Consider the following 24,809-nt stretch of genomic DNA (forward strand, 5'->3'; position numbering starts at 1 on the left):
CCCTTGTTCTTCGGGTTAAGAAGATCTCTGACTCTCTCGCAATAGATTTCCATGTAACTAACCAAAAAAAAAACCCTTGAATAGAAACATTAGAGAATTTTTCCATCCAAAATTAGCGTTCCGTTAAACTTTAAAGAGCCCAGTTAACGGGTTATTTATTTATTTATTTGATTACACGCTAAGCAACACGGCCATGTGTGAGATGTAGGAAATGAATAGAAACATTAGAGAATTTTTCCATCCAAAATTAGCGTTCCGTTAAACGTTAAAGAGCCCAGTTAACGGGACGCTAATTTTGGGTGCAAAAACTTGCTATTAGGTTTGTTTTCCTCAATCAATATTGTACTTCGTACGTACGAGTATTTATTTTGCAGTGGTATAAATGTCTTGTATTTCTTCATGTGACTGAAAAGGAAAAGGTGTCTCGAATGCCGAAGTCAGTTCTGGAGAAGGCCTTTAAGTTGAGTTGATTCTTTTATTAAAATAAAATAAATAATAACAAACCAAATTTATTCTTTTACTAAAAGAAAATAAATAATAATGATCAAATAATAAGAAACCAAATTAATGTTAAAAATATATAAAAATGTAACGTCAACGTTACGTGGTGTTCCCAAGCGGTCACCCATCCAAGTACTATCCACGCTCAACGTTGCTTAACTTCAGTGATCGGACGAGAACCAGCAGTGGTATAAATGTCTTGTATTTCTTCATGTGACTGAAAAGGAAAAGGTGTCTCGAATGCCGAAGTCAGTTCTGGAGAAGGCCTTTGTACACAAACCAGAAGTAGAGGAGACAGAGGAGGTGGAGGAGGTGGAGGAGGAGGAGGAGGAGGAGGCAAAGACGAAGAAAAAGAGGACAGAGCTAGGCAAAGACGAAGGTGAAAAAGGAGGAGAAGAAGGAGAAGGAGAAGAAGGAGGAAGAAAAGGAGAAGGAGGAGGAGGAGAAGGAGGAGGAGAAGGAGGAAGAAAAGGAGGAGGAGGAAGAAAAAGAGAAGGAGAAGGAGGAGGACAAGGAAAAGAAGAAGAATACCAAGAGGAAGATGAGAAGGACGAAAAAAGGGACCGCAGAAAGGAAAGAGATGTATAAGTAAATGAAGGAAAACAACCTAACCCTTTCACTGGATACAATGTAATAAATTAATCATAATATTATATGTACATACAATGTACCTTGTACCTACCTATAAAGTTAGGTAAGGTTCTTGTGGGTTATAAAACGGTGAACAAATGCATAATGTTGCAAGTTTCCTAGTATTTTATTTTATGTGGAACATTATGAAACGGCAAATACATAAATCCATAATATTGTAAATTTCCTAGTATTTCACTTTCAGGGTCAAAATGAAAGAAGGTGAGGAAAAGAGGAAAGAGGGAAACTGACAGAAGGAAAAAAGGCGGTACGACCCCCGGTCCTACCTCAATTCTACCATGAAAGATGGATAGCTATTTATGAGCCTTCTTTTTCTATAGAAAATAAGTCTTTTTTACGATGTCATTTTGCCATAAATTCAAATTTGTGGAGACAATAAAATTCTGAACCCCACACCATATTTCAGAGACAGACAGTCTCTGCCACCCAGATGGAAATAGACAAGAGTACACGTACCAACACCAATGACATAATTAAATTTTATCTCCCTTTCCCGTCCCCTCCCTTCTCTCTATCTCTCTCTCTCTCTTCGTCCTCCTCCTACCTCTCTCTTCCCCTCTTTACCTTCATCCTACCTATCTCTATCCCCTTTCATTTCTTCCTCTTCCCTCTCCCTTCCTCTCATTATCTTCCTATCTCTCTTCTCTGTCATAGGTAGGTAACTAGACTAACTAGGTACTTCAAGTCTCTCGTTTCAAGAAATAATTAAATTTTCCTAGCTCTCTGTCTCCCGCTCTGTATTGTTTTAATTTTAATTAATACACAAACCAGAAGTAGAGGAGACAGAGGAGGTGGAGGAGGAGGAGGAGGCAAAGACGAAGAAAAAGAGGACAGAGCTAGGCAAAGACGAAGGTGAAAAAGGAGAAGAAGGAGGAGGAGGAGGAGGAGTAGGAGTAGGAGGAGAAGGAGAAGGAGAAGAAGGAGAAGGAGAAGGAGAAGGAGGAGAAGGAGAAGGAGAAGGAGAAGAAGGAGAAGGAGAAGGAGAAGGAGAAGGAGAAGGAGAAGAAGGAGAAGGAGAAGGAGAAGGAGAAGGAGAAGGAGAAGGAGAAGGAGAAGAAGGAGAAGGAGAAGGAGAAGGAGAAGGAGGAGAAGGAGAAGGAGACGGAGAAGAAGGAGAAGGAGAAGGAGAAGGAGAAGGAGGAGAAGGAGACGGAGAAGGAGAAGGAGAAGGAGAAGGAGAAGGAGAAGGAGGAGAAGGAGAAGGAGACGGAGAAGGAGAAGGAGAAGGAGGAAGAAAAGGAGGAGGAGGAAGAAAAGGAGAAGGAGGAAGACAAGGAAAAGAAGAAGAATACCAAGAGGAAGATGAGAAGGACGAAAAAAGGGACCGCAGAAAGGAAAGAGATGTATAAGTAAATGAAGGAAAACAACCTAACTCTTTCACTAGATACAATGTAATAAATTAATCATAATATTTAATATTATATGTACATATAATGTACCTTGTACCTACCTATAAAGTTAGGTAAGGTTCTTGTGGGTTATGAAACGGTAAATATAAATGCATAATATTGCAAGTTTCCTAGTATTTTATGTGGAACATTATGAAACGGCAATTACATAAATCCATAACATTGTAAATTTCCTAGTATTTCACTTTCAGGGTCAAAATGAAAGAAGGTGAGGAAAAGAGGAAAGAGGGAAACTGACAGAAGGAAAAAAGAAACCGAGGTCATAAGGATTTTCAAGGATGAAATATCCAAGTTTGCCACCTTAAACAACAAACCTGCATAATAACTATGTCGATTAAAGCTAAAACCAATAAATTTAGGTACATATTATGTATAGTTACATGGTACATTTTTTTTTTCTGCCTATAAAAGTAGATTATTATTATTATATACAAAATTATATTGCTTTTTTTCAATTCCCAAGTTTTTAAGATTTAGCTTAAAATATCTTGAGAATGTTAAGTAATTAAAAGAACATAGATAAAATTAAATTTGTATAACAAATCCAAATGTTCTCAATGTATCCCAGACGAGCTAGTCAGCAAAAAATTGTTTTTGTATTGAGAATAAGGATTAGTGACCCCAATCTATCCAGTGACATGAAGGGGTAGTAACTTCAGTTCTGTTGCAATTTTTCGTTCTGACCAGCACCAAATTGTTATTAAATTGTTTGCAAGTGACAATTTGTTTTTCATAAACAAAACGTGTTGTTCAGAACTATTGTTTTTGCCGTGCCATTTTTACTTTTTCCCTATAGTTTGAGCTTTTTACTTTCCTTATTCTATAGGAAGGAAAGTAATGTATTTAAAAGTAGGTACCTATACTGTGGGATGGCATATAGGTCTTGTGGGAAAAATGCCTGTGGGATGGCATTTCTAAATGGGACAATGGGACAGCATTGAGTAGAAAAGAAGCATCCATAAGGGTCATTGCCTTATGGATTTGTGCTTTCTGATTTTCTGCTTTAATGCTGTCCAAGGAGTACTGTGCTTTTATTAGATTTAGACTCAAAGGTTTCGTTGTTTTTCTTAATACGAGAATTAAACCCTAATCTCTTTTCCTTCGAACTATATTCATTCCTAAACGCCTTTGGCTATAACTTTAGATGATAATTGTTCACCTTAATTTTATCAATCGCCCTATGGCTTTGATAGACAGCTTCCCACTCCAAAACTCTACTTCTCACCTCATCCAAAAATAACCTTCGTACTTACCATCTGTTTATTCAACCTACGCTGTGTATTTCGGTACTTGATTAATTTAGATTTTATGGTATTGTTTAGCTTTAGAGGTAAGTTAGATATATACGGGTAAGATACGAAGAAAATTCTAGTGCTTTCCGTCTGGAGGCAGAGAAAGAAAGGAGAGGGAGAGAGAGAGAGAGAAAAGGGGAGAGAGAAAGGGAGAGAGAGACAAAGAGAGAGAAGGGATAGCGGGTAGAGGAAGGGAAGATTTTAAATTTAGGTCAAATCTAAAAGGGTCAGATGAGAAGAAGGGGAAACATTACAGCTTTTGTTCTCTCCCTCTCCCTCTCTTCAATATGGCCGACATAAAACTAGAAAAGGAAAGACTTGTTGATGCTGTAGTTTCTCTCTCTCTCCAACCACACATCTTTCTCCCATAAACATAATCTCCCATCTCTTTCTCCTCTCCCTTTCTTCTTCTTCTTCTTCTCCTCACCCATGTTTAGCTACCGTTCCTCTAGAGACAAAACCTCATTTAAAACTACATCTCCATTTCTCTCGTCTGGGTGAGGAAAAATTTCATTTCGAAACTTCTTGCAATTTTCTTCTGCTCCACCAGCTTTCTACATCTCTCCAGCATCTTGGTACTGGAATATAACTTCCGCGGAACAAATGAAATTTTCTAATCAATACACCAATTGAACAGGGTCAAGCCAGGCACAAAATTGAGGGAAAACCCCCCAGTTAACATTCTTAGTCCTAGAAAAGGGTTCCTATAGGCTCCCCAAAATCCCAATTTGGCCCAAAATTTAACAGAAAATATGTGGAATAGAATATACCTCATTAATTTATACTATTTAAAAAAGTTAGAATTGAATTTAAGCTTATTTTAAGCCTTGGTGTTAATGCTACCATATTCCGGAGAAGCAGAGTATCTGTAAAGGATCCAAGTATTAGTACTTGGTGTACCTTATGTAGAAATAATCAAGATCTCAAAGACATTTCAGTCCCATCTAGTCAGACCTGAGAATGAAAAGTTCTATTTTGCAAATGTCGTAGATTTATATTCAGAACATGCATTTGACAAGAACAAGAAATATGAGAAAAGGCGCACAATATTCTAATTTATGTGACAATATGCAATATGTCACATACTTGGGGAAGTGTCAAAGGCAGGCTACCTTTACATACAGAATTGCATTTAGGGACGTGTGGGGGGCAGGCTACTTTTACAAACGGAGCAGGTAGGTACCACAACATAGAGTATAGAGCAACCATTTTCAAAACCACACCTCTTTTTACAGACCTGTTTCCTGTTTCATACTATGAGTTAAAAATGAAAAGTCCCGGTACGCCAACTCTTTATGTGCGTTTATCTTTGTAGGTACCACAAAGTGTTAGAAATGCAAAGAAAATTACAAAAATTAGACAGACATCTAGAACTCATAAAATTTATAAAGAGCTCCTACGATTCCAGTTCCAAAGAATAAAGTAGACGAGGTCCTAATAAGTTATTAAATCAGCATTAGCCATCAACTCTTCAGCAGAATAGTCCCCAGAATATGTAGGTATAGCGTGATAGAGGGAAGTAAAAAGGCACTCAACTTGAAACACTGCTTTCAACAAATCAGTACTTTCTTGCTTTACGGAGCAGGTAGGTACCACAACATAGAGCAACCATTTTCAAAACCACACCTCTTTTTACAGATCTGTTTCATACTATGAGCTAAAAATGAAAAGTCCCGGTACGCCAACTCTTTATGTGCGTTTATCTTTGTAGGTACCACAAAGTGTAAGAAATGCAAAGAAAATTACAAAAATTAGACAGACATCTAGAACTCATAAAATTTATAAAGAGCTCCTATGATTCCAGTTCCAAGAATAAAGTAGACGAGGTCCTAATAAGTTATTAAATCAGCATTAGCCATCAACTCTTCAGCAGAATAGTTTTCAGAATATGTAGGTATAGCGTGATAGAGGGAAGTAAAAAGGCACTCAACTTGAAACACTGCTTTCAACAAATCAGTACTTTCTTGCTTTTTCCTCCCTCTCCCCCTGCAGCGTTCTCTCTCCCTCTTTCTCTCCCTCCCTCTCTCTCATCCTTATAAGGGCGGTACGACCCCCGGTCCTACCTCAATTCTACCGTGAAAGATGGATAGCTGTTTATGAGCCTTCTTTTTCTATAGAAAATAAGTCTTTTTTACTTTCTATTACTACAGTATAGCGGAGCTATACTAGTAATGAAAGTATTGCAATCGGTCCAAATTTTCAAAATCGGGAAATGAGGTTTTGTCTCTAGAGGCACGGTAACTAAACATGGGATAGAGTTGAGAAGAAAATGTTGTATAAGGTTAGGTGTAGAGCTATAAGGAAAGAGTTTGGTAGGGTTTAGGGGAAAGAGTAGTACCTAAGATAGGTGTTGGGACTGTTGGGTTAAGATAACATCAAGAGTAAATATTAATGGAATTTTAGGATAGGTTCTCATTTGAGTCCAGGAACTCCAGGATATCTGACTATACAGTGTGCGCCAGAAAAACACTGACAACGGCTCAGGGTAGGTAGATCTCAGCATCATTTCCAACATGGTTCCCTGCGTCATTTTCCTAAAACACCAACATCTTGAAAGTTCTTTCTCTCTCTTTCCTTCAAGAATCGGTCTTTCCAAATGGAATTTTATTTCATGGGTTTGACGTCAATTAGAAAGTTTTACGACAGTTAGGCGGTAAGATAGGTAAATGGAATGGAATATTTCTCATTTGAGTCCAGGAACTCCAGGATATCTGACTATACACCTATACAGTGTGCGCCAGAAAAATACTGATCATTTCCAACATGGTTCCCTGGGTCATTTTCCTTAACATCTTGAAAGTTCTTTCTCTCTTTCCTTCAAGAATCGGTCTTTCCAAATGGAATTTTATTTCATGGGTTTGACGTCAATTAGAAAGTTTTACGACAGTTAGGCCAGCCGCTTACTATCAGGTAGACCTGAGAGGTACACCTGATCAGGTCCGCCTGTCAGGTCTGCCTGATATTTTGTGTGCTAATCAGGTTGAACTGATAGGCGGACCTAATCAGGTGTACCTGTCAGGCGGACCTGAACAGGTGTACCTGTCAGGTCTACCTGATAGTGAGTGGTTGGCCTTGGGAAATGACCGATTCATTTATTGACTACCTAATTATCTACTATAAATTTTGGTATTTTTTTTTTCTTGTTTCAGCAGGACTCGAACCCTGAACCATGTCTTCGGTGAAGGTCGCGGTACGGGTGCGTCCCTTCAACAACAGGGAGATCTCCCGGGACTGCAAATCCATCATCGAGATGACAGGAAACACTACAGGTACGTCTTTCCCTCTTTCTCAACCTCCTTCTCCTTCTCTTCCCTTCAATTTTGGTAAACGCTTGCCTGGTAAACAGGAGGGCGTGGGTTCGATCCCAGCCGAGGCATGGAATTTTATCCTCATTTATTTGAGATTTTGACCACATAGCTTCCCTTCGCCCTTCTTATGCCTCTCTCTCCCTCCCTTTCCTTCCCCTTCTTCTCTTGTTCTCTTCTTCCTCCCTCTCTCTCCTCCCCTCCCTCCCCCTCTCTAGTATATTACTACATTTTGGGGCCCTAAGTACCCGAAGCCAGTGGTTAGGCAAATGCTCGACCAGTATGCTACCATGATATGAATGAGAGAGAACAACAGAGGGTTTCGTGCGAAAGAGAGAGAGAGAGATGGAGGGAGGAAGAGAGTTACCTTCCCTATTATTATTATATTATTATTATAATTTTCTTTTTTTTAAGGAGAAGGAAGAAGGAAGAGAAAGCTTCCCTTCCCCCTTCTTATGCCTCTCTCTCCCTCCCTTTCCTTCCCCTTCTTCTCTTGTTCTCTTCTTCCTCCCTCTCTCTCTCTCTATCCCTCCCTCTTTTTTTTTTGAAAGAGAGAAGGAAGGAAGAGAGCATCCCTTCCTCTTCTGCTCTCTTATTATTCTCGCTCTCTCTCTCTCCCCTCTTTTTCTCTCACTCTTCCCTTCCCTCTCTCTCCCTCCCCCTCTCTTTCTCCTTCTTCCCTTCTCTCTCCTGTTATCTTTTTTCCTCCTTCTCTCTGTCTCGCTTTCTCTCCTCCCCTCCCTCCCCCTCTCTAGTATGTTACTACATTTTGGGGGCCCTAAGTACTCCAAAGCCCCCCCCCCCCGCAAGGAAGTGAGCATCCCTTCCTCTTCTGCTCTCTTCTCATTCTTGCTCTCTCTCTCTCTCCCCCCTCTCTTTTTCTCACTCTTCCCTTCCCTCTCTCTCCCTCCCCCTCTCTTTCTCCTTCTTCCCTTCTCTCTCCCGTTATCTTTTTCCTCCTTCTCTCTGTCTCGCTTTCTCTCTCCTCCCCCCCCTCTCTAGTATATTACTACATTTTGGGGGCCCTAAGTACCCGAAGCCAGTGGTTAGGCAAATGCTCGACCAGTATGCTACCATGATATGAATGAGAGAGAACAACAGAGGGTTTCGTGCGAAAGAGAGAGAGAGAGAGGGAGGGAGGAAGAGAGGGGGGGGGTAAAGGGCCTGGCGCCTTTTTGTCGTTTCGAAGGCAAGCTTTTTTTCAGCAAAGAAAAAAACTCATACGTGACTTTGTTTTGATACTTTTCAAGTCAAATTGAATTTCCATTTAAATTCGAGGACATGAAACTAGCTTCATCGTAAAAGACAATCGATCAATTTTCCTTCCTCTGTTATTTATTGCGATAGTCAACGTGTCACCACCTTAATAATTTGAACAAAGGAGGCACAGAAAGAAAGAAGGGAGAGAGAGAGAGGCACACAGCCAGGGCCGTATCCAGGATTTTACTGAGGGGGTGGGGGAGAGCAACAGTCCCAATTTTTATGTACCGGAAGGGAGTTGGGGCGGTTGATGCTCCAGATTTTCGAAGTCCGTCTCACAGTAAAGGAGCAAAAATGAAACCTGAGGGAGGGGCGGCCCCCCTCCCCTTAAATACGGCCCTGCACACAGCAAGGACGTTAAATATGTGAAATTTTCAATGTCTTGAGAAGAAAACTAATGTAGAATGTTCTATGTATTCCTTCTCCTTCATATTCTCATGTAATCTATGTACCTATAGCTATAAAGTTTAGAAAAGAGCTTAAATTTATTCCTGTAAGTTTCTAAAAAAAAGTGAGAGAAACTTGTATAGAAAATTCTCTGGGATAGATGGAAAATGAGGATGGAAAAAGGGAAGTGAGAGAAAGAGAAGACGTAGGATGCTCATGTTTAATTCAACAAGCACTAGTGTCTCTGCTTCTTTCCTCTTTTTTTCACTTTTTTGCTGTCTTCCTCATCCTTTTTCATCATCTCCTCTCCCTCTTACATCTCTCCTTTTCGATCTATCTGTCGTCAAGCCTCCTCTTGAAAGAAGTTCTTTATAATTTCTATCAGTACAATCTGAAGTAGAAACTGTTTGATTAGATATTAGATGAACTTTGAAAAAAGATGAATGTTTCTTTTTTATTTCGTGGTGATAAAACATGGACTTTCCGAGTCTGTATCTTAGCATGCCCAATCCCCATCACTTACTGTGTCTCTAAAGAGGCGGTACAGACGAAACATCTGCTACATTGGATTTTCTGGGTCTGTATCGTAGCATACCCATTCCGTAGTGTGTACCTCATCAGGCGATACAGGTAGACCATTTGGTAGAAAAGTGACCAATAGGAGTATAATCGATATTTTGTCTGGTTTCAGTCATCATAAATCCAAAGCTCCCTCCTGAATCCAAGGACACGCACAAGAACTTCAACTTTGACTATTCCTACTATTCTCATGACGTAAGTATCGTTTGGTAATCAGGAGGGTTTTATCCTCAATATTGTTAGTGTAAATGACCACAATAATAATAGTAGCCTACCGCTGGAGTAAAGGCACTGTTTTTACAACTTCTATAGTCTATAGCATTTCACCTTTTGGACAGCATTTTTTTTTTTGAGGCGATTCAACATTACGAACAGTAAATTGGTCGATTGCGCAAAACAGTGTTTTTTTTTTAACTTTGGATTGTAAAGAAAATATGCTGATCTTCATTCTGATTCTATGAACTTCTCATGTGCTTCTGATTGCAGCCATCAGCAAGCAACTTTGCCACTCAGGCTATGGTGTATAGTGACATTGGAGAAGAAATGCTGGAGCATGCTTTCGAAGGTAAGTAAACCCTCAGTTAATTATTTATAACCCCCTTCTTCTTTAGTGTTTAGTGGGTCCCGGAACATTATGTTATTGGTTTTTGGTTTGCTTATTTTCCAAAACCACATTGTGAATGTAAACTTAAAGTCCAGGGCCACAAAGTTAGTTTAAACTCGGTTTAAGTTTAACTCTCAGATTAAGTAATCTGATCGGCTATTTTTTTTTTTTATTTATTTTTTTTTTTTTTCATTTTTTTTTTTTTTAATTTGTGCGATATGTGTAAAGCTGTAAAGGGACTGTCTCAAACTATGATATATTAAATACTGGACTGGAATTGTCTATAACCTATTCAAACGAATAGGTCGCCATACGAAGGCTAGGTATGTTGATAGCCCACATTAAACACAGTTGAGCGTGGTTTATGCCTGGATGGGTGACTTGCTACTAGCTAGTTATATCCATCCCAAAAAACTCACTTTGTGGCTCCGGGGGTAAATCAATCTAATAGGTGATTTCGAACGTTTTAGCCAGTCAGAGTGGTTAAAAGTTCAAACTCTCATGGTCCAGGCCAATAATTTTATCATTTGTTTGTCATCTCCCCTAGGTTACAACGTGTGTATATTCGCCTATGGTCAGACAGGGGCAGGAAAGTCCTACACTATGATGGGGAGACAGGAGGTGGAAGGAGAGGAAGGCATCATACCCATGATATGTCAGGACCTCTTCAAGAGAATCAAGGACACGACCAATGACAAACTCAAGTACTCCGTGGAGGTAAGTACACTTCATTTATGAGGGAGAACAAATCCAAACTTTTTCGAACAGTTGGTTTATAGTTTATACATAGCATCTGCTAGCAAGAGACTTTAAAAAAGAAGTTCGATAGAGGAAACTATAAGGACGGAGGTCTTATCGTCTCGAAATCATAGAAATAAGAAAGGCAGGATAGGATAAAGCCAGCCGAGAACGAACTTTATCTGTATGGGATCTACATAGCATCTGCTAGTAAGAGACTTTAAAAAAGAAGTTCGATAGAGGAAACTATAAGAACGGAGGTCTTATCGTCTCGAAATCATAGAAATAAGAAAGGCAGGATAGGATAAAGCCAGCCGAGAACGAACTTTATCTGTATGGGATTGGCCCGAGCGGGAATTGAACTCGTGACCTAGCGCTTACAAGGGAAGCTACATTAGGATGAGTCTAGTTATTGGACTAAAAAGTCCAATAAAATTAAGCATCGGTGAGCATGGATAGCACTTGGACGGGTCAATACTATCGTGCACTAGGGAAAGTAATAGAGGACTAGTATCGCGGGAGCAGTATAGAGGTCGCTGCAGGTCATACTGAAGCATCACACGCGAGTACAAGACTTGTTTATATCTCCATTTGTTTCCTTCGTTCCTCGCCAACGTTCATATCACGTTGAATACACCAGTTCTCGTCCGATCACTGAAGTTAAGCAACGTTGAGCGTGGATAGTACTTGGATGGGTGACCGCTTGGGAACACCACGTAACGTTGACGTTACATTTTTATATATTTTTAACATTAATTTGGTTTCTTATTATTTGATCATTATTATTTATTTTCTTTTAGTAAAAGAATAAATTTGGTTTGTTATTATTTATTTTATTTTAATAAACCCTCATCAGGCGATACAGGTAGACCATTTGGTAGATAAGTGACCAATAATAGTATAATCGATATTTTGTCTGGTTTCAGTCATCATAAATCCAAAGCTCCCTCCAGAATCCAAGGACACGCATAAGAACTTCAATTTTGACTATTCCTACTATTCTCATGACGTAAGTACCGCTTGGTAATCAGGAGGGTGTGGGTTCAATCCCAGCCGGGGTATGGAATTTTATCCTCAACATTGTTAGAGTAAATGACCACAATAATAATAGTAGCCTACCGCTGGAGTAAAGGCACTGTTTTTACAACTTCTATAGCATTTCACCTTTTGGACAGCATTCTTTTTTTCTCTCTTTGAGGCGATTCAACAATACGAATAGTAAATTGGTCGATTGCGCAAAACAGCGTTTTTTTTTTTTTTTTTTTTTAAAACAATGTAAAAGAAGAAAGGATCTGCTAATGAATTAGTCGGCAGTTTTAAATGCCTTCGTTAATGACTGGGGCCACATTTTGAGATTAAAATTCATCCTATCATCGGATTCAGTTCTTGTATATTGTGCCCCGAATATTAGTAGCAATTTTTCATTTTGTCCGTTTCCTTGTTTCTTTCTTTTCTCATTTTCCTCGGACGCTAGGTCCAGATGGAAAAATAGCAACCTCAGAGTGAGAGAACATCCTCTACTAGGACCTTATGTGGAAGATCTTAGTAAGCTTGCGGTCACTTGCTACCGGGATATTCACGATCTTATTGATGAGGGAAACAAAGCCAGGTGAGTGGAAAACAAAATAAAGGGAAAGCAAAATAGTGTGTACCTTTGATCCTTATCCCTTAAATAACGTAAGCGTGAAACAGTTGAACATTGTAGAACAGGGCTTGTTCCAACCCCACCACTCTGAGGGGCCCAGACGCCGAGTACTACCCATTTGAAAAACATACTAATCCGTTGGCGGACCCTGTAGTAGAACATAGTTGAACATTGTAGAACAGGGCCTGTTCTAATACATAGTAGAACAAGTCGTGAAACAGTTGGTGGCCAACCCTTTGTCTGGTAAACAGGAGGGCGACGCGCCGTATGGAATTTTATACTCACCATAATGTGAGAATTTGACCTCAAAAATAGTAGTAGCCTACTGCTGGAGTAAAGGGACTTTGTCCTATGCGAGTAGTAGAAACAAGCACTACTATTTAATCAAAGGAGTATGTTTAACGGTATTTTTCAGAACGGTGGCTGCTACCAACATGAAGAACAAGTCCTGAAACAGTTGGTGGCCAAGCCTTTGTCTGGTAAACAGGAGGGCGACGCGCCTTATGGAATTTTATCCTCACCATAATGTGAGAATTTGACCTCAAAAATAGTAGATAGTAGCCTACTGCTGGAGTAAAGGGACTTTGTCTTATGCGAGTAGTAGAAACAAGCACTACTATTTAATCAAAGGAGTATGTTTAACGGTATTTTTCAGAACGGTGGCTGCTACCAACATGAACGAAACGTCAAGTCGGTCTCATGCTGTTTTCACCATCTTCTTCACTCAACAGGCCGTGGATGATATGACAGATCTTACCACTGAAAAGGTCAGTGCAACAAGTTGAGGGTTTGATTCTCTATCCTTAAGGATGGGCTTAGTGTCATTACTTCGGTATTGCGGTTGATCTGGGATGAAGCAAAAGTATACCTAATATTCAGCTACATCCAGTTTTGAACTATATCCCGAGAAAGCCTGAGTGGAAATTTATAGTCTGAGACTATAAATTTTCTGGTCGTTCTAAGAAAATTATTATTTAAAAAAAAGCTTAAAATAAAATAACGGGAATAATTATGTTAAATACGGAAGTCGTAGAACGTAATTAAATGTTCCTCTCTAAAGATTCCTAGAAATGTACTATAGCTGCGCTAGAGGTATCGTAAAATTAATGTTTTGTTTTTCTCAGGTGAGCAAGATTTCCCTGGTGGATTTGGCGGGTTCAGAAAGAGCAGACTCAACTGGAGCCAAAGGCACTCGACTTAAAGAAGGCGCCAACATCAACAAGAGTTTGACAACCCTGGGCAAAGTTATATCAGCACTTGCGGAAATTGTAAGTCTATTTCTATATGTTATCCTTGTCCTTCTCCATAAGAAGAAGAAAATCCTTGCCCTCCATAATGACTAGTTTTAGATTATTGAGCTATTGAGTAGACCAAGTTGCTCAATGCTCATACATACATAATCCTTATTGCATCAAAATATTCAATTTTAATCGAGAATCGAGATATCTATTTGACATATTATGTCATCTATTTGACTTGAAATCTATTTGACATAATATTATGTGTCATTTATGTATACCCACTTTCAAAATTATATTATTTTGTCCCATGCATCATACATATCTGGAAAACACGACTGATATTAAATCACTGATGTGAATATTAGAATAAATTGCTAATATAATATGTCTTCAGCAATAAATTCTAGAAGAAATTGCTGATACATCTTCACTCTTCCTTTTTGCCAATATAATGTTGATTTCCTTTGTTTTCAGTCCGCGGTGCAGCATGTGGCCAAAAAGAAGAAGAAAGCTGACTTCATCCCGTACAGAGATTCCGTGCTGACTTGGCTCCTGAGAGAAAACTTGGGCGGCAATTCCAAGACAGCAATGATAGCGGCCATCAGCCCTGCTGATATCAACTATGACGAAACGCTGTCTACTCTCAGGTAGGGTGTCCACTTCTCGCTGTCTTTAGACCATATTACATATCTAATGGAATAACGTAACTTCTCCTTAATTCCAAGACAGCAATGATAGCGGCCATCAGCCCTGCTGATATCAACTATGATGAAACGCTGTCTACTCTCAGGTAGGGTGTCCACTTCTCGCTGTCTTTAGACCATATTACATATCTAATGGAATAACGTAACTTCTCCTTTACATTATTCCGATAGATATGCGATATGTGTAAAGCTGTAAAGGGACTGCCTCAAACTATGATATATTAAATACTGGACTGGAATAGGTCGCCATACGAAGGATAGGTATGTTGATAGCCCACATTAAACACAGTTGAGCGTGGTTTATGCCTGGATGGGTGACTTGCTACTAGCTAGTTATATCCATCCCGTCAGGAAATTCTCTTGACAAAAGATACCAGATTCCTAAAATTCAACATTTTGTCCCCCTAATCCCTATAATATGTCAAAATATATAAGATAAGACCTTGGTTAGACTGCGGGGGCAAAGGGACTTTTCAGTCCTACCCCAGCAGGATAAACAAGGTATATTCTATTCTATTATATTTTATTTACCTACAGATATGCGGACCGAGCCAAGCAGATCGTATGCAAAGCTATTGTCAATGAAGATGCCAATGCTAAACTCATCCGAGAACTGAAGGAAGAAATTCAAAGACTACGCGATCTTCTCAAACAAGAAGGCATTGAAGTGCAAGAAGGTGAGTGAACCATACTGTACCCATTTATGCTTTTTACTAACATAACACTTAGTGTTCGTTCATGGAGAAGAATAACAAGGTTGTACTTATACTATTGAAGATACTTCGACCTCTTACAATGGGTTTTATAGACGAGATTGGCAAGACACCCTTTGTTTGCAGTTTGTCAATAAAGAGTAGGCTTTTGTTTGCTTTTGTAAGTAAGTGGGTTTATAATTGTACATATCGGGCTTCTGTTTGACAGTATTTATATCCATGTACATAAAATACCAGTAATTACATATTTTCCGATTTTACTGATCTTATCTACAACGAATGGTATCTTGTAGTACAAACATAACTGACCTATTACTTCTGTACCTATTCGGTTTTATGTCTAGTACAACTCTCAAATGTAGATACTTACCTATTAACATATCTCGTACCAGTCCCAGCTGCATAGACAGCAGGCTCATTTGTCTGATAGTGAGAATTGATCAATATCTTTTGCTGAACCAGAATCTTCGCCACATTGAGCGCATAGTATAAGTGCTCCTCTAATCCGACCGGCTGGAATACAAACACTGCTGAACATTTCAGCGTGAATAGCATACTGTCTTCTGACTCAAACCTGACCCATGCCACCCTAGTCACGTGGTCAGTTGACGTGCCATAGTCAAACACTCGTACATGACGTACGAGCGTGACTTTGTTCTCATTGAGTTGCTGGATCATAGCACGGCTCACGTCAATGTTGTTGAGGACACAATAGCGGGTGTTGGTATTCTCCACGTTCCACGGTTCAATGAGGATGATCTCATAACCTGAGAATGGTCAAGAAGAATCTGCAGTCTAAATATCTTCCAGGATACTTGCCCTCAATTTTGCCTTTATTCTCTTATTTGATATACTAATGTCCATTCCGAGATTTGAAATGAAGTTCAAGTTAACAATATACATATTATCTGCTTTTTCTTCTCTTCTTTTTAGTTCTTTTTAGATTCCTTGTGTGCCGCGTCCATTTTTAACTAGCACTATAAATTGCACTGCTGCAATAACGTACGTACCATTTATCATATGTATAATTTAGCGCAATTTACATATGACAAGCATGTATGTACGCTTGACACAGGAGAAATTTCCCCTGAAATTCTTAATTCGACTAACAAAATCGCCCTCTATGTTTCAGCATCGGAGCTCATCATGAGCAAAATGGCAGAGACTCCCAACGCAGGCGAAAACGTGGACTGGGACTTTGCCCAGGTAGAGCTGCTGGAAAAACAGGGCGTGGATTTGAAGCAAGAAATGCAACAGCGGCTACGAGATCTGGAGGAGCAATATAAACGCGAGAAGAACGAAGCTGATCAGGCGTTTGAACAACAACGCAAGGTAAGATGAAAATTTAATAATAGTTATAAAAAGACTTTTCAGTCCTCTCTTAGAAGGATAAGCAAACAGATGAAGCTGTCTATTGGACGGAGAGAGTAATTTAATATTTTGGGATTTAAAAATCCAGCGGCGCTAGGCAATAACACCTTGAATGCATGAAGAATAGAATGAATTCCAATAAATCGCTGAATCTAAGAAATGGTATCCGGATAATCCAATAAATCGCTAAAGCTAAGAAATGGTATCCGGATATTCCAATAATTCGCTGAATCTAAGAAATGGTATCCGGATATTCCAATAAATCGCTGAATCTAAGAAATGGTATCCGTATATTCCAATAAATCGCTGAATCTAAGAAATGGTATCCGGATATTCCACTTCTTTAGAATTAAATGCACATTTTTTAATTGATAATTCAAGGAAATCTTTATCATAGTACCTTTTTTGAAAGCTCAAGACTTATTGAGATCTTGTCAAATTGGGTGTTAGGTGTAATTTTCTAATGAGAATAATGAGATACTCAGATCTTTAGGCACGAAATCTCAATCCCCTTCTCATATTCTATTTGCAGACGAGGAATCTACCGATTTGACCGGAACCGTGAAGCAATCAGCAAGAATCATATTTGACGATGATCAGCAGACTGGTAGAAACAACAAGAAAGCAGTGGAAGACAGTGGACATCAGGGAGACAAAGTTGAAGGTAGGACTCCCGGTTTCTGACAGGCTTCGAACATCCTTAAGCAATCAGCCTTCTCTACTCCTGTCTAATGCACTCCGGAGGTCCCGAGTTCGATTCCCGGTGGGGTCGAAGTTTTTTCGGCTCTGTGCTTGGAGTTCGGGCTGCACTCAACCTCGTGTGAGGACAGTTGAGTAGCTACTTTAATCGAGTAGCGACCAGTGGCGGCATTACCAGTGTAAAAAGATTATTGAAATACGGAAATTGATTGCAAATGAGGCACTTAGTAATGCTGTGATATCCACAAATGTTGTGAAAAAGCTCTGCTTAAACACAAATAATTTGGGATTTGATTTTTTTGATTTTATATTTGATGGGGTAATCTGTCTGGCTGAGGGACTATAAACAAAGAGTAGATCAGAGTCTGGCTGAGGGACTATAAACAGAGAGTAGATCAGCGTCTAGCTAGGGGACTATAAACAGGGAGAAGACTAGCCCATGCTATATCAATAGCGAAGGTTGAGTATGAAGGGCATCCCACTCGGAAAATTTTGTTTACCCAAAACCAGTTGGCCTCAAAGCGATCACTCTAAAGCTGATTGAGAAGCCGACGACAAACGCCGACCCCATCTGAACATGGGAAAAGGGACACACTACTGGGCCCTGCAGAAACTAAGGTGAGCTATCTAGCTTGAATCTTATGACTTCCACCCCGTCACTGTGTAATATACCTACATTATCTACCCTATAGATATGTGTAAATAATTAGTGAGTCATAAAAAGAACTACTCCTTTCAGGCCGAGGTCCACAAAGTGAATTTAAACTCAGTTTAACTTTAAATCTCGGATTAAGCAATCTGATTGGTTGATTTTTCAAAAAAAAAAAATAATAATAAATAGCCAATCAGATTGCTTAAACCAAGATTAAAACTTAAACGGGGTTTAAACTCACTTTGTAGTCAATGAGTCAGATCCTAACCCTACACCTATGGAGTGTTGAAAAGTGAGTTGTCTCTTTAAAGTTGACTCATCGATTGAGTAGTCTATTGAAAAGGAGTAGTTCTTTTTTATAACTCACTCACTCTTTACAGACTTTACACTTTGTTACTACCCTACAGGCCCGATCCCACCTGTCGTGATTTTCATCCGATTTTTTCCCAAATGTCCTGTAGGCATGCTAGACAATGTTATTTAAATGAAAGTGTCCCCACTACACACGACACGATTTTTTTCCAAATGGCAAGTGGGAACGGGCCTTACCTCTCACCCCCTGGGAGTCAAACACCATAATCCCTTCATAAGTGCTGCCAGAGTTGGAGGTTTTTTCTCCAAATATGAATGTAGGTCCGTTGTGAAGCTGTAGATTTTTCAAATTCCAAAGTTTTCAGAATTTGAATACTTTTTTTACCGGATCTAACTGGAAAATTTACCATTATAATTTTTCTTGTATGAAACATTGTGTTTATGTCATATATATGCTCATGCCAATATGAGACATCCTTCAGTAGATACCACATCCTTCCTATTTACTGAAGAAAAAATAATAATCTATGAGGAAAGTTGATGTCTTAACTCTCAAAGCACTGTCAAACACCATAATCCCTTCATAATAAGTGCTGCCAGAGTTGGAGGTTTTTCTCCAAATATGAATGTACGTATAGGTCCGTTTTGAAGCTGTAGATTTTTCAAACTCCAAAGTTTTCAGAATTTGAATACTTTTTTTACCGGATCTAACTGGAAAATTTACCATTATAATTTTTCTTGTATGAAACATTGTTTGTCAGCAAATTAGAAACCTCCACTTCTGATAGCACTGTCTTCTGTCAATGAATCTGGTGTGACCTGCCTCAGGATATAATGCTTATGGTAGTCTGATTTGAACCACACACCTTTCAAAGCACTGGTAGCTTTAACTTTGAGGTCGTGGCTTACTGAGTTACTGAACCAAGTTAGATGGGATGGAGACTGTGGGTAGGCCCTATTTTAACTTGGGTTGGTGTGCCCTGACTTTAAATCCTGAATCGGGATAGTAGTAATAGTAATAGCCTTTATTTGTACAGTAAAATATTGACAATAAACTCTTAAAATACTAAGTAAATAGTTAAGTACAAAATCAGATAAGTATCTGAGGCCTCCCCTAATAGGGGGCTAGTGAATCGGGATACTTTTGTCTAATCTCACTTTACCTGGAATTTACAAAGAGCGGCAAACTGAATCTTGTGTTTTTGAAGCTGCTCGTTTTCTGCATCGGAAGGAAATAATTGAGCACAAACGAGTCAACTTCTGCGTCTTGTGGAATCACCAGAATGATGTGATCTATGGCATGATAATGCTGATAGATAAAACTCAGAAGGTGTTCCAGAAATAAAGCTGTGTCTTTTATTTCATTTGGTTTTATTATGTGTCTCTTTGAATTTGCGATGTGACTATTTATGCCCTGCAATAAATTTTATTATTATTTCTTCCGCAGAATCACTGTTTTCTAGTATGTATATTTCTTGGTTATGTACGCACTTTCATTTGCACTTTTTTTACAACTTGAAGATTTTGCATTGTGGCATTTTGTCGTTTTTTGGTTTGTATGTCATGGAAACATAATTAATGTGATTTTCACATTTCAATGTCAAGAAAGTCATATTGCATTAATTTACGTTAGTACTTCTTTCAAATTTACACATATAACTACATACATAGTTAGACAATTTTTGATGGATTGCCAATATTTCTCATATTTTTTTTTCTACATATATTATGATTTCATTTTTACTTTTCTTTCTATAGCATTTCTTTTACAAAACATAGATAAAATTTTGTGCTTTGTAATTTTGCTTTCCTTGCTTCAAGCTGTATGAAATGTTCATATTATATTACTTCGTTTACCTTTATTTATTTTTTATTTCCTTTATTTTCATATACATACTCGTACAAGGTACATAGGTTCTGTTTCAGAACTTCTGTTCCTATCCACTCTTCCTCAATTACATCATTTATTATTATTATGTGTCTCTTTGAATTTGCGATGTGACTATTTACGCCCTGCAATAAATTTTATTATTATTCCGCAGAATCACTGTTTTTTAATATGTAGATATATTTCTCGGTTATGTACTTACGCACATTTATTTGCACTTTTTTTTACAACTTGAAGGTTTTGCATTGTGGCATTTTGTCGTTTTTCGGTTTGTATTATGTCATGGAAACATAATTAATGTGATTTTCACATTTCAATGTCAAGAAAGTCATATTGCATTAATTTACGTTAGTACTTCTTTCAAATTTACACATATAACTACATACATAGTTAGACAATTTTTGATGGATTGCCAATATTTCTCATATTTTTCTTTCTTTATTATGATTTCATTTTTACTTTTCTTTCTATAGCATTTCTTTTACAAAACATAGATAAAATTTTGTGTTTTGTAATTTTGCTTTCCTTGCTTCAAGCTTAATGAAATGTTCATATTATATTACTTCGTTTACCTTTATTTTCATATACATACTCGTACAAGGTACATAGGTTCTGTTTCAGAACTTCTGTTCCTATCCACTCTTCCTCAATTACATCATTATTAACCTCCCTCCTCTCATTGGGTCTGGTTTCAGGCAACGTTTGGAGATGATGCGAGAAATGTACCACAATGAGGCCGAAATGTCCCCTACTTCCCCCGACTACAACATTGAATCCCTCCCAGGCAACGTTTGGAGATGATGCGAGAAATGTACCACAATGAGGCCGAAATGTCCCCTACTTCTCCCGACTACAACATTGAATCCCTCACGGGCGGGGATCCATTCTACGATAGATTCCCCTGGTTTCGCCTGGTAGGCCGAGCCTTTGTGTATCTGAGTAATCTGATGTACCCCATCCCACTTATCCAGAAGGTTGCCATCGTGAACGAGAAGGGAGATGTGAAGGGACACTTGAAGATTGCCGTGCAGATAGTTACAGGTGAGTTGTGTGCCCAGGTCCTAAGAGGAGAGCTTGTGTCCGTGCCAGTTCTCATTAGTCCAGCTTAACTCGACACACAAAAAGCCCACTCTAAGATTCAGGTGTAGGGGCAAATGCCCAAAGGATGGGTTAAGCTTATGTGTTCGCCAATAAGTACCACCAACAAAATTTTAAATTACGAGTAGCAAAAAACGAGGAAAATTTTACATACATGAAAATCGCAAATAAATCCTGAAAACCGCGACTAAATCACGAGGACCTTTCTAATAAGACGCTTCTTTAGAATTAAATGCACATTTTTTAATTGATAATTCAAGGAAATCTTTATCATAGTACCTTTTTTGAAAGCTCAAGACTTATTGAGATCTTGTCAAATTGGGTGTTAGGTGTAATTTTTTAATGAGAATAATGAGATACTCAGATCTTTAGGCACGAAATCTCAAACCCCTTCTCATATTCCATTTGCAGACGAGGAATCTACCGATTTGACCGGAACCGTGAAGCAATCAGCAAGAATCATATTTGACGATGATCAGCAGACTGGTAGAAACAACAAGAAAGCAGTGGAAGACAGTGGACATCAGGGAGACAAAGTTGAAGGTAGGACTCCCGGTTTCTGACAGGCTTCGAACATCCTTAAACAATCAGCCTTCTCTACTCCTGTCTAATGCGCGCCGGAGGTCCCGAGTTCGATTCCCGGCGGGGTCGAAGTTTTTTGGGTTTTTTGCTTGGAGTCCGGGGTGCACTCAACCTCGTGTGAGGACAATTGAGTAGCTACTTTAATCGAGTAGCGACCAGTGGCGGCATTACCAGTGTAAAAAAAATATTGAAATACGGAAATTGATTGCAAATGAGGCACTTAGTAATGCTGTGATATCCACAAATGTTGTGAAAAAGCTCTGCTTAAACACAAATAATTTGGGATTTGATTTTATATTTGATGGGGTAATCTGTCTGGCTGAGGGACTATAAACAGAGAGTAGATCAGCGTCTAGCTAGGGGACTATAAACAGGGAGAAGACTAGCCCAAATTTCCTCACGCTATATCAATAGCGAAGATTGAGTGCGAAGGGCATCCCACTCGGAAAATTTTGTTTACCCAAAACCAGTTGGCCTCAAAGGGATCACTCTAAAGCTGATTGAGAGGCCGACGACAAAGGCCGACCCCATCTGAATATGGGAAAAGGCGAAGAAGAAGATATTTGATGGGATAATAACTGTAATGTTAATAAATTATTTCAGACTCGGAGTGTGATGGTGACAGCGGGCGAGGTGATAGTTCCATCTGTTCTGACGTCAAGGAAGAGGAGCCTCCTCCACACCTCAGCCCCGGCACTGAGTTGCAGTTCAGAATTACCGTGCTACAAGCCGTCGGAATATCCACCGAATACTCGGACATATTCTGCCAGTTCAAGTAAGTGACTTCAATTGATATTCCTGTGAGCCCATCATAATAATGAGTCCCTAGCTTACACCTCAATCCCCCAATAGTTGTAGCCTTTCTCAGGACCATATTCAGCCTCAGGACCATATTTTCTCCTTTATTGTAGACCACACCTTTGGAGCATCCACCCTTCCCCCCCCCTCGACAAAATCCTGGATTCAACCCTGGCCTATCTCCTATCCGTAGAGAACATTTGAAGAATATGTCCTCAACATAGTTAGCGATGTCTTAATAATAATAACTAATGAGTCTGATGACTATTTATATTTTATGTCTTGTGTTTGTTCTCAGTTTCCTACACCGACATGATGAAGCATTCAGTACAGAACCGGTTAAGAATACTGGCAAGGGTACTCCTCTTGGATTCTACCACATCCAAAACGTAAGTCACCTTTTACAACGTCGTCAGTAAACCTACAATCGTAGAGGTACAATCACCAACAGTAGGCTTGCCAAATATCCAAAATGTCGATTCGGGACGCGAATCCGCGAACATAATTGCCAAATCCGCGAACATTCTTGTATTTGAAGTATTCGGTCATTATCAGCAACATCCCCTACACAATGATGCCAAACTAGATGGCCACTGGTAAGTCAACACCAGAGACTTCATGATATACTAGCACTAGCAGACACCAGACCAAGATTTCATAGTAGTTATACTAACAGGTTGCTCGTTCTTCGCCACGAGATATTGATCATAACTTGAGCTTGAGATCGGTTTAGATTTCGGCAAAATCCATTCTCATGGCACATTTAGAACATTTTAGGAATATTCCTACCGAATTTCAGCTTTCAATTCAGCGAAAAGCAGCGAATTTCAGCTGGGGTTCTGGAGAAAGAGCGATTTATGTGTGAATGAGTGAGTGAATGGATTCAATGGATGTCCCTTTTAAATATGCAATAGGCAGTAAAGATTATTCGACCAAATATCTTCTACGCTTCTACCTCATCTATTAATTCCCCTATGACTCTCGATAATAAATAAAGAACAACGTATAGCGGGAAAAGGTGAAGAATAAGAAGGAAAAAAACAAATAAAGAACATTGACTCATTAAAGTTGAGGCTCGATTGAAATTTTAGAGGGCCCGATAAGAACCCATTTCCTGAGAGAATTCTCCAGTTGACTGTACTACTAGCGTTATTTTTAACATTTCAGCTTACGTCAGCCACCGCGGCGCATGCAGCCCCCCTCCATCCCCATCAGTCAACCAGTCAGATCGGATATTGATCATAACTTGAGATCGGTTTAGATTTCGGAAAAATCCTCTCTCATGGCACATTTAGAACATTTTAGGAATATTCCTACCGAATTTCAGCTTTCAAGTTGTTGGTATTCTGGACAAAGAGCGATTTATGTGTGAATGAGTGAGTGAATGGATGTCCCTTTTAAATATGCAATAGGCAGTAAAGATTATTCAACCAAATATCTTCTACCTCATCTATTGATTCCGCAATAACTCTCGATAATAAATAAAGAACAACGTATAGCGGGTAAAGGTGAAGAATACGACGGAGGAAAACAAATAAAGAACATTGAGTCATTAAAGTTGAGGCTCGATTGAACTTTTAGAGGACCCGATAAGAACCCATTTCCTGAAAGAATTCTCCAGTTGACTGTACCACTAGCGTTATTTTTAACATTTCAGCTTACGTCAGCCACCGCGGCGCATGCAGCCCCCCTCCATCCCCATCAGTCAACCAGTCAGATCTACCAAGTTTGGTGCTCTCCCCTCGCCTTGTACATCACAAGTGTTTGCCAAGTATGATATACTGGTGTGGTTTGAGATCTGTGAACTTGGTGAGTGAAAATTGATTTCCAAAATTTCAATAGTTCTGAAATTTCAAGCAGTAGTTCTGAATTTCCAAGAAATTGGCTTTCACTTTTCAGCCTAAAGGAGTTTGCGGCTCTTGGGACTTTAGATTTTGGCCCAAGTCCTTCTAACCTTGCAGAAAGGTTCGATTAACTATGTTGATCAAAAGTTTATTTTACGGGTCAGCCGCTATTAACGCGTTGAACTTTGGATCTGGAGGTTATCATCTAGGTGTAATATTTGGGGAACGAGATTTGTGACAAGCAATTAAGTATGCTTAACTTAATTAAAAAATCCTTATTCTGATAAATTATCGTTTTAGCCCCTAATGGTGAATATGTCCCGGCTGTGGTGGAGCACAGTGATGAACTCCCGTGTAGAGGCTTATTCCTGCTTCACCAGGGAATACAGAGGCGTATTCGACTTACCATTGTACACGAACAAGTGCCCGAAATACGATGGAAGGATGTCGTACGGACACTATTGTATAAAATGTGTGAACGGTATCTACTATGTACATTGTACATAGTAACAAGTGACAAGATGAGACACTAAGGA

The 24,809-nt window shown here is 39.2% G+C and overlaps 1 protein-coding gene and 1 non-coding gene across 2 annotated transcripts; both read left to right on the forward strand.

Annotated features, from left to right (window-relative positions):
- Window positions 1-7,000: 7,000 nt before the first annotated feature.
- On the forward strand, window positions 7,001-24,806 carry LOC103518713 (kinesin-like protein unc-104). The gene is given in 20 exon segments (XM_026830444.1): window positions 7,001-7,122; window positions 9,497-9,579; window positions 9,871-9,949; window positions 10,536-10,755; window positions 12,207-12,335; window positions 13,027-13,138; window positions 13,496-13,639; window positions 14,087-14,259; window positions 14,854-15,044; window positions 16,162-16,356; window positions 16,933-17,064; window positions 17,687-17,717; window positions 20,647-20,723; window positions 20,726-20,992; window positions 21,461-21,592; window positions 22,235-22,406; window positions 22,728-22,818; window positions 22,934-23,025; window positions 24,087-24,238; window positions 24,574-24,806. Coding segments are annotated over 20 exon segments (2,805 nt in total). The 5' UTR covers window positions 7,001-7,022.
- Window positions 11,336-11,454, forward strand: LOC113471348. The gene has a single exon (XR_003394079.1). It is a non-coding gene; the product is annotated as a 5S ribosomal RNA (ribosomal RNA).
- Window positions 24,807-24,809: the final 3 nt, after the last annotated feature.

This window comes from Diaphorina citri, unplaced genomic scaffold, assembly GCF_000475195.1.
Source record: "Diaphorina citri unplaced genomic scaffold, Diaci psyllid genome assembly version 1.1 scaffold2330, whole genome shotgun sequence".
Lineage (NCBI taxonomy): Eukaryota > Metazoa > Arthropoda > Insecta > Hemiptera > Psyllidae > Diaphorina > Diaphorina citri.